General features: G+C 46.3%; 1 protein-coding gene across 1 annotated transcript; it reads right to left on the bottom strand.

The window, feature by feature from the left end:
* Window positions 1-426: 426 nt before the first annotated feature.
* On the bottom strand, window positions 427-1,687 carry LOC133903779 (inactive protein RESTRICTED TEV MOVEMENT 2-like). Its single transcript, XM_062345237.1, has 2 exons — window positions 1,444-1,687; window positions 427-1,252 (listed from the first exon to the last, which is right to left on the bottom strand). The coding sequence occupies exons 1-2, from the start codon at window positions 1,541-1,543 to the stop codon at window positions 657-659; spliced, it is 696 nt and encodes a 231-aa protein (XP_062201221.1). The 5' UTR covers window positions 1,544-1,687; the 3' UTR covers window positions 427-656.
* Window positions 1,688-12,642: the final 10,955 nt, after the last annotated feature.

The following is a 12,642-nucleotide window of genomic DNA, read 5'->3' as shown; positions in this document are numbered from 1 at the left end:
TAATACACATTTATTGACTACAGAACTACGGAAACACGTTTGAGCCTTTAACATTTTGTACCAGATTAAGCCATCGTGAAATTAATCGAGCGCACAATTCAACACCAAGCGAAACTCTGAACGTCTCCGAAATCTGAATCAAATAAGCCACCAGCACAATAATCTATATAAAAGTTATTTTTTTAAGCCTCAACATTGAATACAAACTGTAGTATCTGAACACACATTCAAACATACACATCTACATATCTTAAGATACACACTAAATTTATAATATATACTCGCACACGTCTACTTAAGAGATTTATGAAGCCTCAGGGTTCGCTAGCGACAAGCGTGTCATCCTCTCATTGTAGTCTATGCGTTGGAGACTGTTCAGAAGAATATTTTGGAGGCAAGTTCTTGTGAGCGAATAATGGAAGACGATTAGATAATAAAAATGAGTAATTATTTGAATTTAAAGGATTTTATTACATATGAGGAGATGAGAGGAACAGATGCCGCCGGAAACTCGTGTTTTTACGATAGAGATCAACCAGCCGATGCATGTGAACGGCAGAGTCTTCATACATACGCAACATTCGTCAGGCTTTACAGTCATCACTAGCCTGTTGGCGAGGAGTAGGCAATACCATACATGCACGCACTTCCTCAGTTCATGGCCACAGGCTGTACTTGGCGTAGATGCCGAGGCTGATCAAGACGAGCACCACACCGAGCACGGCGGTCGTCAGCTTTCTCCGGTCATGGAGGAAGCCGTATCCTTGGCGCGACGGAGAAGCGGCCATCACCTCCCCTACCTCACTTGCATCGTCACGGCCGCCGTCTTTGGACGGGATCACACGCTGCTCCGCTTCTTGCTTCTGCACCGTCTCGTCTTTCTGCTTCTCCTCTCCTCCCCCTTGTGGAGCAGCACGACCGCCGTCTTGCCGCGCAGCGCCGCCGACTTTCCGGTCTTGAACTGCAGCGGCGGCGGCGGCGGCGGCGGCGGCCGTCGGCTTCGCCGGCGCCGACGGCTCCTGCTCGGCGCCAGCGTCGGTTGCGACCAGTTCCGGCGCCAGGCCCGGCATGGTGACGCGGACGACGCCGTTCTCGAACCTCGCGTGGATGCCCTTGGTGTCGCAGCCGTCGGGGATTCGGAACTCGAGGCGGAAGCGGCTCCAGCGGTTTCCGGCGACGGGGCGCTCGCCAAGCACGATGAGCCGCCGGTGGCTGTGGACCAGCTGCACCTTGATGTGCTCCTTCTTGTACCCTGCATCATCCATGCATGCACCCATAGGAAAACTGCTTACTGTCACGTCACAAACAACTCCTTACCGTCGCGCGCGATTTGCGCCACAGGTAAGGCTACTACGGATTGAAGGAATTTTGCAGAAATTTCACAAGAATCGGTGCAGGTAATCGCAAACAAGGATATGCAACTATATATGTATGTGTGCTTGCCTGCGGCGGAGAGGTCGACGGAGAGGGTGTGCGTGGCCGGCTCACGGACCATGCTGTGCGGAGGCACGAAGTCCTCGTACGCACGGCCGCTGGAATCCATGGATCAGCCGCCGCCGCCGCTTCCCGATTCAGAGTTCAGGCTAGTGTACGTACGTACGTACGTACCGACGAACCGGAACGACTCAACGAAATTTATGGCTGGAGCTCAGCTTGCCGGGGAGCCTGATCGACGAGTATGCACGGCGCAGTTGATCGAGTTGATGAGGACAAGCAAGACTGAGTTCCAGATATATTTATACACACACACTTTGCATGCGTGGAGACCGAGAAGAGGGATCCCTTGATGCCGAGGTAATTTTGCAGGTGGAGTTTGGTGACTCCGACGGGTGAATGGCCGATACCTTGTCCCTCGCCCTGGACCACGTCTTCCCTGCGTGTCCCCGTCTACGGACGCGGAAGCATGGTGCTCGCATGCGTCTTCCTTGTACCTCTGGGTCTTCAGGAGCCTGCACGTCACATTTGTTCGGCTTCCCGAGAACATCCGGGAAGCATGCAGCCTCTTTCTTTTTTTCTTGATTCAGGTTGTCTACGAATAAAGAAGCTATATATAAGTAACACAACTATGAATCTTATAGAAAGTTCGATCATCGGTTCCTCTTTGCAAGAACATCCGGAGAGCATGTAGCCTCTCTTATTTTCTTGATTCATGTTGTCTACGAATAAGGAAGTTATAAGTAATACAACTATGAATCTCATGAAAAGTTCGATCATCAGTTCCGCTTCGCAAGAACATTCGGGGAGCATGCAACCTCTTTTTTTTTATTGATTCACGTTGTCTAAGAATAAGGAAGCTATAAGTAATGCAACTATAAGTCTCATGAAAAATTCGATCCAGCGGTGGGGAGACCTGAGAAGCGGTGGTTTACCCTGTGGTGGATGTCAGCAGATTGAGTCTGCTTATCTCCAACTCGTTAACTTAGCAGATACTATGATAGCACCAAATTTTGCCAATTCGGCAATTTGATCTATGATTTTGCATTCATGGATGTTGATAAGATCCATCCATTTAGTAGCACCTTAGGATGGCATAGCCTTAACGTTAATGGCGAGGTTCAAAAGAGAAAAGGCTTGCGGTGGATACCTAGGCACCCAAAGACGAGGAAGGGAGTAGCAAGCAACAAAATGCTTCAGAGAGTTGAAAATAGGAGTAGATCCGGAGATTCCTAAATAGGTCAACCTTTTGAACTGTATGCTGAATCCAAGAGACAACCTAGCGAACTGAAACATCTTAGTAGCCCGAGGATGGAGCCCCTTGGTCCAAACTGTTGTAAATGGAAGTAGATCCCCACTTCCCTCCTCCCGGCAGTAGGTCTAGACTTGTATAAAATCTTGTGTCCTAATCTTCGATGCGAGCAGTTGATGACCATGTATCTCTACTTTAAATTAGTATTTGTATAATTGACTTTACCAATCATCAATATATAGTTGTGTCGTTCATGAGGATATGCCAAGACATGTTTTCATCAACTAAGCGCATCAAGTCTCTGGCAATGGGCTATTCCGATTATGGGTTCTACAACAACTTCAGACTTGACATCTACACGAAGCCCTACAAGTTAATAGAAGTTCCTTGATCTCTGATTGCGAATTTCGATCATCAAGCCCCAAGGATCCATGGTCAAGATGATCACTCATGTGATCATATGGCTAGTAGGTCAAAAAAACTCGACTACAATTGTGGCCTCAACTTTTGGCAGCTCTTGATACGAGTAATCGCCAATTTGGAGAAGGAGATTCCAGAGGATGAATCTCACTTCACGGAGTTTGATGCATCCTTTGACGAATATACCATGTTAGATTATGATGTCAACGTGCTCTCTGCTGGCGAATATGATGACATAGTGGCTGTTAGTCCTGGCCATGAGAGCCCCGTCACAAGTAAAAGTGATGACGAAGTTCCATGAGGAGAGTCAAGTCCATCAAAAATCCCCTCACTAACACACGTCCAAGACAGAGACCAACATTGCAGGGATTACTAGATGTCTCCTCACCATTTAGTGTTTGGTTCATTGGGCCAAAAAGGCAATGATAGACAGTATGCGTCTGGTATTGCTCAGTACCTACAAGGCACAAGGACTCTACTCTCCAATCTGCCTCGAGAGGGTTTAAATAATCAAGAATGGGTGTAGTGGTTGGAAGACATTGCTAGGATTATCGTTGATGCATATTGTATCATCTTGAGTTTTTAGCATTTAGATTATAGCAAAATTCACTCTCTTTTTAAAAATCTAATTAATTAATCCAACTTAAAATTGAGGAAGTATAAGTTGAATATAAGTATATATAAGTGTGTGTGTGTGTGTGTGTGTGTGTGTGTGTGTGTGTGTGTGTGTGTGTGTGTGTGTGTGTGTGTGTGTGTGTGTGTGTGTGTGTGTGTGTGTGTGTGTGTGTGTGTGTGTGTGTGTGTGTGTGTGTGTGTGTGTGTGTGTGTGTGTGTGTGTGTAATTGGCTAAGTATTCCAATGTGCACCAAATTAATTTATAAAATTTAAATTCTGAGTGGAGATTTGAATTTGAATATCTGTCAAATTTAAATCTAATCCATAGATTCAAATTTAGCTAAAATCCAAATCAATTCAAATACTTTGAGATCAAATCCCTCCAAAAATCAGAACTTTAAGTCCAAATCCAAATTCAAATATTTCTATTTGAATTAATATCGAATCCAATTCTTTTAGCAAATCCTTTTTTCTTTTGTCTAGGTCGAACCTCCCTTTTCTTCTTGGCCCAATCGAGCCCCCTCGCCCCCGTTTTTTCCTCTGCACCGGCCCAACCCCAACAGCCCAGCCTCGTCGCTACACGGACCCCACCCACCAGGACCTTCTCCCACCTCCAGCTCCGCTCGCACTGCTCCTAGTTGCACCGCTTTTTGGCGCATTCAAGGAACCGACGACTTGTCGGCTGTCTCTCCCTCACCTCTATCGCGAGAACAACCTGAGGCACACCTCTGACACACCACGACTTTGTTGACCGCCAAGCCACCTAGCCGACAGCCACACGCCATAGAAATTTTGGTGGGCGTCGTCCCACAGCCGCGCTGTTCAATCGAGAGGCCAGGTCGCACCATCTCACCGCCCCTCTTTCCTTCCCCCCCTCTCTCTCTATAAAATAGGAAGCCCCCCCCCCCTCCTTTCCTTTCTTCCCTAAATCTGCCACCGCCGCTTTGAACCGCCTTCCCAAGTCACACTGCCACTTCGATCCGCTAACCACCACCGTAGAGCTCATCACTAGGAGAGCAAACGAGACGTGAGAGGACGCCTGGATTCATGAGGAGTCCGGCATCCTGAAGCCAAGCCGACATCACAGGCGCATGAAGCTTCTCGCCGTCGGTCATCCTTCCCTTTCCATGTAGACATCAATGAGGCTCCCTAGTCCCTCTTGCTTCCCCACGGGTAGCACATTTTTGTCTTTGTGTCCCACCTTCGCGCGGCTTGGGCTGACCATGCGATTTTTCCAGCCGATGCCCTCACCCCCCCCCTCTATTGAGCTAGCCTTCGTGCCATGGAAGTACCTAGGAGGCCGTAGGAGTAGCTTTTCATGTGAACCAGAGCGCGCAAGAATAAGGGGAGGTACTACCCAATTTTATTTTGACATCATCCCTATCTCTGGCGCCGATTTGGGCCCTCTCCGGTGGCTGGCTGCCGTCGTTGACCACCAAAATGGATTCACTCTAGTCCCTAGATGCCCGGCCGTAAGATCTTGTAGATCCCAACCTCTTCCTTCCCCATTCCGATGAGGTCTCCAGCAAGCCGTGCCTCTTCTCTACTCTGCGCCATCTGGCAAGCCGCGTGCACGCCACCTAGGCCCTCTGGCCACGGCTGCACAGCTCAGCCTGCTAACGAGCTGGCTTGCTGGCCCTGCCCGATGGCTGAAGACCTCTGCACCCATGGGCCAACCTCCTTCCTTAGCCCATGAGCCAATCAGCATGAGGCCATTTTCCCTTGTGAGCCACCTCTGTGCACTTCAGCCCAAGCCTAGATCAAGCCCAAGAATAGACCTAGCCCAGATCCAATTTAAGCCCTAGCCCAAATACTGTGCAGTGTGCCCACCCATGAATAGTACATTTTGGAATTTATCAAATTAATTTTAGATTAATCTTCTGGGAGTCGTAACTTCTTCGTTATGACTCTGATTCCGGCGATTATTTCCCCTAAATTCATCTAGATTCGAGATCTATCTTTCTATCATAGTGTGATATCTTTTAGGACTTCTTTGGTTTTCATTTGGCGTTATTTGTTTCTTCAATAGCATAGACCGTCTGTCGGTGACACGGGAACCAGGGGTCCCCGAGTCCCGAGGCTAGATCAGCAGGTTGCCACGTGACGCCCTCCCGCGGGGATTATCTCCCCGAGGTGCGAGAGGACTAAGTCCCGGGAGAGGGTGCTCGGGGCTATGACAGTGGTCCCCGAGTACCCAAGTTCACCGATGACCCGAGAAGACCAAGTGCCAGGAAGAGAGTGCTCGGGGCTGCGAACAGTGACTCCTGAGCACTCAAGTCCCCCGACGACCAGAAAAGCCAAGTACCGAGAAGGGGGTGCTCGGGGCTGCGAACAGTGACCCCTGAGCACCCGAGTCCCCCGAGGACCCAAGGGAAGTCAGTTCCGGGAGAGAGTGCTCGGGACCGTGAACAGTGGTCCCTGAGCACTCGGTTCCCTGAGGACCCGAACAGCCAGCTCCGGGAGAGAGTGCTCGGGGCCGTGAACAGTGGCCCCCGAGCACTCGGTTCCCCGAGGACCAAGAAAGGGCATATCCGGGAGAGAGTGCTCGGGGCTGTGAACAGTGGCTCCCGAGCACTCGGTTCCCCGAAGGCCTAAGAAGTCCTTCGCCAGTGGCCCCCACAGAGGTTCAGCGGTGAGGTGTCAACCAGTGAAAGGCCCGATGCTGCATTTAAGAGGGCACATGGCCTGTCACCTCCAACTGCTCATCCACGCTTGCTGTCAGTCCCTGCCACGGCCTGGTAGGGAGGCGTGGGGACATTTAATGCACGGGTCCCATCGCGGGACATCCAGCGCACCTCGGGATAACATCGCGAAGCCCAAGGCGCCCCGCCTGCCGCTCTGCTGTGTCAGACTCGCTCTGACCGAGCGGGCACGCCGGGCTGCTCGGTGGATGCCCGGTGGGTCCTCCCCGCGGTGCCTGTTGAAGAACGGCATGATGACGAACAAGACCGGACGGGGACGCGTTTTCAACCCTCCCCGTCACTTCGCGTTGCAGCCCATAATGGTTGCTTTCCATTTATGGCGCCTTGGAACTCGCGCCATCACTTTCCAGACACGCTACAGCCCCGGCGGGTATTTAAGGCGGGGCGGGCTCCCCGGAGAGAGGGACGGCTTCAAACTAGCTCGAGCCCACGATAAGTCGGATGAGCACCGAAGAACAAGAAGCACGAAGTTCTAGACTAGACAAATATTCTTGTAACCCAACAGAACCTTTGAGAGACATTTTCAGAGCATTTATAGCATACACACAGGAGTAGGGTGTTACGCTCAGTGCGGCCCGAACCTATCTAAAAACCTCCTGAGCATTTACTACTTTCTGCATCCGATCATTCCATTCCACCTGCATCGCATTTACGCCTATTTATTTCATCGCAAAACAGATTCAGAATCATCCCCCGACCGAATCTCAAAGGGGGTCCCTCCGGATCCCTGCTTGAGGAGTTCACCCTCCGACACCGTCATTAATCGTAAATCACACTTTGCAGAACTGGAGGATTTCGCGGAGGAACCGAAGGATCCTGACTTCGACCAAGGACTAGAGGAAGACTTCGGAGAAGGCAAGTCCTATCTGCTTCATTATTTTGAACCCAAGTTTCAATAATCAAATTGATCAACTTAATATCAATTCACCTCATATACCATGAATCCTTGATGATTGTGGAATACTTGATATCGTGTGGGATATGTCGGATGGTGTGTAAAAATAGTGAAAACTATTTTGGCAGAAGCAGGTTGAGTAGTCATCCGGTGAGGATGCTCTTGGGGCTTAAGTTACCTACATGGTACTCGTTATCAATGTTGAAGATGCCTATCTCAGTCGTATAAAGGACCGAATAATTGTGCTATCATGCTAAGTCACTCCAATGCAACTGTGTCATGTTATAGGCAGAACTTGACTTGTCTATCTCTCGATCAAACTGAACATTTTACTAGGAGGCTAAGGGAACAACGAGGATGCAGGCGTCTCTCAGGTGCTCTACGTGGGTGTTTACCAACCCAGCCACTCTACGTTGATCAGTGGGAGAGTACACCTAGTAAGACCTGTAGCAGTTGAAGTGTCTTAGTAGTATAGTCCGGCAAAAAAGAGTGGTGGCAGGGAATGACTCACCTACAAGAGGGAATCCTTCAGTTAGCACACCATGCAACCAAAGTTTTGTGTATACACGTATTAAAATCTCCCCGCAAGCTTTCACAAATGAGCAATGCATTACGTGCTAATTTTATAGCAACGTAGCATGCAGGTTGGGCGAAGCCCCTTTGTTTTCCGCCACGGTTAGTATGTCACAGCAGGAATTCTTGCCTTCAGAAGAACAAAAGATGACATGCTGATTTTAGTTTATCAATCACGTAACATGCAAGTCGGACACTTCATGGGTCCTCCTTCAATCATGAGATGGCCATGATTAATCTGTTGTGGCCAGAATCCTTTGTTTGGCTAGGGAGCATCATCGAATGCAGGAGAAGGACGAGCATTTAAACGACGACCATTGGAGCGCAGCCAAGAGGGGAGGAGAATCAAGTCCCATCGGGCGTGCCTGAAAACAAAAGTGTAGACGAGAAACAAATATATGTGTGGAACGTGTATTTCATTAATTAATTCTTTTTTAATATACAAAATACATGAGTTCGTAACAGTTTGCCTATTCTATCTTTTGCGTCGATACTTATGGAGATTATCTGACTGGAGAAATTGCATAGTTCGTTGATTTCTGGGGCCTGGTTAGGTGCGTCCAGTTAATTACATCTGCAGGACAAGCCTACAGCAAACCTCTAAATAAGCTGCTCGTCCATATGCAAAGTATGGCATAATTATAGGTATGGGTGGCTGTCGTTTCGCCGAAGCTCGTTCACGACTATGCCATTGCCACATTAGTTTGTGATCGGAAAGTGTTGATGAAGAGGATGACTTTCGCCTTGTCGGTGCCCAGTCATGTGTATACCTGCCTTCATCAAGCGTGGACGGATATGTCACCTTCGCCTCGTCGGTGCTCGGCAATGAAGTGTCCGGTCCCATAAACTTAGGACGTGTCGATGAAATAGTGACCTTGCCTCGTCGATATTAGGCTAGAGTTTCGTCGAGCCTCATCGGTACTAGATAATGTGATGATTATGATATGGAAGAGTGCGCTGCAGTTAGCAGTATCAATATAATGTTTGGACGGTGCTTGCTAGATGGAAATTTTGACAGTATTTCGCTCCCCGCGTGTTTACCATGGCGAGGGTGCCTGGTTGATGTAAAATAAATCGTACTCTAATGGGGATAATCATCCACGCCTCCATGAGTCGTTGTCGTCCCATCGCATTGAGAGGAACACTTGATATTGCACCAACGGGGATAATTATCTACGCATGTATGGGTCGCAACCATCCCATCGCATTAGGGGATGGCTTGATCTTGCACCAACGGGGATAATCGTCCACTCCTCCATGGGTCGTGGCCGTCCCATTGCATTGGGCGGATGACTTGATCTTGTCTTGTACCTAGGGCTCAAAAATTCGTCGAAGACCGATCGATATTTATGAAAACCGGTCAATTAGGTTCGCACCGAATTTGAATTTGACCAGTTTTCGAATTTGAATTCAAAAAATCACAAAAATTATAAAATACTAGAGACAATTCTAAGACCTTCTATGAAAAACAAAATCAAAAATAATATCATTTGAATCATATTTCATGGAGAGGAAGCTTGGGAAAAAAGAAAAGGTGTGCTTTAAAAAACATGCAGCTCATTTAGTAGGGTTCACGTTAAGGAAAATATTAACATGCAAAAAAATATTTTATGTGTGTATAGTGTACCTTAAGAAGATCTATAAAATTAGTTTCACTTCATTTAGAGTTATATTAATTTCTCTATGATTTTTACAAAATTCACAAGCATAAAGTAAACATGTTAAGAAACAGCATTGTAAGTAAAATTTTCATATCTACAATTATTTTTCCTACATAAATAGTATTATAATTAAACTAATAAAAGTGGTTTCACTAATTTTGGAGGTGTGATGGGTTAGTTATGAATTAATCTATTTGCAACACATTTACACAATCCTGCATGTTACAATAACTATTTCATGAGTTTGTGTATTTTTAAAAGTCATAGGATCATGTAAGAAGACTAAAAAAATTGGTTTCATGATATTTGTTTTAGCAAATAATTAATTATGTATTTAACTATGTTTAGCAAATACATTTTTTTACAGAAAATATTCAACTTTTTATGGTTATAAATACTTTTATCATGTAGATAATGTTACAAGGAAACCAACAAATTTTGTTTCACTTGATTTGAAGCTCAGATAAATTAGTTATCGATTTTACAAGGTTGAGCTATTTTAATGATTTTTCTTGAACTTTACTGAAATTCGATAAAACCGAACGGTTTTCGAAGGAAATCAAGCAGTTTTTGACCACAAACAAAATACGGAAATGCGGTCGAATACCGACGAAATCGAGCGATTAATCGGTAAAATCTTCCGGTTACTAAATGCCCAATTCGGTCGGTTTTTGTGTGGTCAAAGAATTCGGCCAAATTCTTGCCAAATTTCAACTGAATTTTCCAAATATCGGGAATTCAGTGACCTCCACATTTCTGGGTTCAAACGAATTTTTTAACATTGCTCGTACCAACGGGGATAATCGTCCACGTCTATATGGGGTGTGGCCATCCCATCGCATTAGGCAAAACTGTGCGTAGATTGATCATCGAACGCTCGGAGTTTCGCTTTCTTTAATCCGCTTATTCTATCTTTGATGCGTTGGGCATCATGGCGAGCCTCATTTTTGTCTTCTTTCTGTGCAGCGAACTAATCTCTTCAAACGGCGACGAGCTGGCCGGCAAGCCAACCAATGATCCAAACCCACGAGTTGCTTGATCGGCGTACCAACCTAGCAACCGGGAAGGAGGAAGGAGAGATGCAGGAGTCAGCGTGGAACCTCACCATTCAGTGGCGCGGCCATGGCGAACTCCGGCGGACAGCGACAACCTCCGGCCGATGAACTCGTGCGAGATCTTTCTATCGATATGTATGTGCTTCTCTCAGATGGATGGATGTACTGCTGTGTATGGTGTGAGGGATAGGATGTGCGTGTGCGCGTGTAGATGGGAAAAGCAGCAGGGCCTCCGGCGGCTGTTCTGATTGTGTCTGCGTCTGGGTGTCGGCGTTAGCGTGCGTGGATGAGAAAGGCAGCAAGGCAGCGGCTGGGATGATTATGTGCGTCCCTCCCGAGCTGGGGGTCTTGGTGCTGGTTTTATAGGCGGAGATTAGTGTCACACCTGGTTTTTTAAAAAGAATAAATAAGTGTATTTTACATGTATGTCAGAATTAGTTTCATCATACATGCGGTGACATTATCAATGATATATAGTTTTATATCGAACAAAAACAACTTTATTGAAATAAATACTAGAGTTTATGAGACAGCAGCGGAAGAACACAAGAGGACTCATAAGGATTTTCTGGGCACACCATAGGCAATCGACTGGGGGCAACACGGCCTGGAATGCTCCGTCTTCATATAGCCTTCAACTTCCTTGATCTTGATGAGTTCTTCTCTAATTGAGCAACATTTATTATTGAAAATAGCAAGTGTGAGTACATATCGTATTCCGCAAATGTAGGAAAGTATGACATAGGGATTAAGTCAAGAAAGGTTTAGACACCGGTTTATTGCACTAAGCAACCTTAATCTATAACTTCCAAAATCAGACATCCTATTTACTAAATATGAAGACACAACTTAAACAAGAAGAACAGCTCATCAAATTCCATCTGACTACCAAACTCACCAGATATTCCATATCTGGCTACCATAACTCACCAGGTAATCCTATTACCTGACTACCCAACCATTCATATCAGAACCCTGATCCCAACTAATCAAGAAGAAGTCTAAGCCGCTCTTGACCGTGAGCATGTCTGATTGATCAGTTTTATACTCTGTAGAGTTTGCACACTTTACCCACGAGTCGTGATTCCCGTTTTGCTTCACACTTCCGGGGTGTAGTGCCAGGGTCTCACTACAAGACCTTTACAAAGCGCCTCTAAATCCATATGCACACACTAAAGTTTCACAGTTAACAGGGATTCCATCCACTGCAGAGGCTCCCTTTTGTGCCACTCAACCGTCCACTAGTGCCTACAGAATAAGGAGAACATCTAATTAATTGGTCAGGCCATACTCATATAAGCCTCGTGGTTGCGCTGTTCAGCCGGGTTACAGGCTTCAAGAACTGGTCCTTATGACCCCACACAGGAACAGACACATTCCCATCATGTGGCACAACACATGCGCCTTCATGCACCATCCACATACCAACCATCCTGTTAAGATTCCTATATCATATTACTACAAGATTACCATACCCAATTCTTGTTGCATAAACATTAGTGAAGATTAACATTTAACCCAACCATGATAGCAACTACCATATCTACCCTTCATTTTCCATGACTCATCAACGGCGACAAGGATAATCATACAAAATCTAGTAAACCCTAATCATGGGATTCCAAATTAGATAAGCATGCAAGAAGGATAAACAATTAATATAAAAGTCCTAAAATAGGTGCAAGATGTTCAAGGACACTTGTCTAGCTGCTGCTCAGTGATATTCGTAAACTCGGTTCTAGCATATCTCGAAGTCTTGACTTTGCAGATCATCGATTTCTGAACTATTGCTCTTGGAGATCCTTGTATTGCTTCGGAACATAGTCGTCTACCCGTAGGAACAACCGACAAAAGAGAAAACACAAATAACTAAGAACAGTACATCAAATAGAGGCATCACATCATAAAAAAAAACTCTATGGTTGGATAGGATACGAGATTTAGGCGAATTCATAGAGTGTTGCTTGGATTTGAATGAAATTCACTGAACAAGATTTGAATAGATGATTTTGTTTGAATAATAAGGGTTGGAATA

Source organism: Phragmites australis, chromosome 21 (genome assembly GCF_958298935.1).
Source record: "Phragmites australis chromosome 21, lpPhrAust1.1, whole genome shotgun sequence".
NCBI lineage: Eukaryota > Viridiplantae > Streptophyta > Magnoliopsida > Poales > Poaceae > Phragmites > Phragmites australis.
This window is presented reverse-complemented; position numbering and strand designations above follow the sequence as displayed.

Coding starts and splice junctions, on each gene's coding strand:
- LOC133903779 (XM_062345237.1), bottom strand. CDS start 1,543: ATGGATTCCAGCGGCCGTGCGTACGAGGACTTCGTGCCTCCGCACAGC. Junction 1,253..1,443: donor CGTCGACCTCTCCGCCGCAG/GCAAGCACACAT, acceptor TGGATGATGCAG/GGTACAAGAAGGAGCACATC.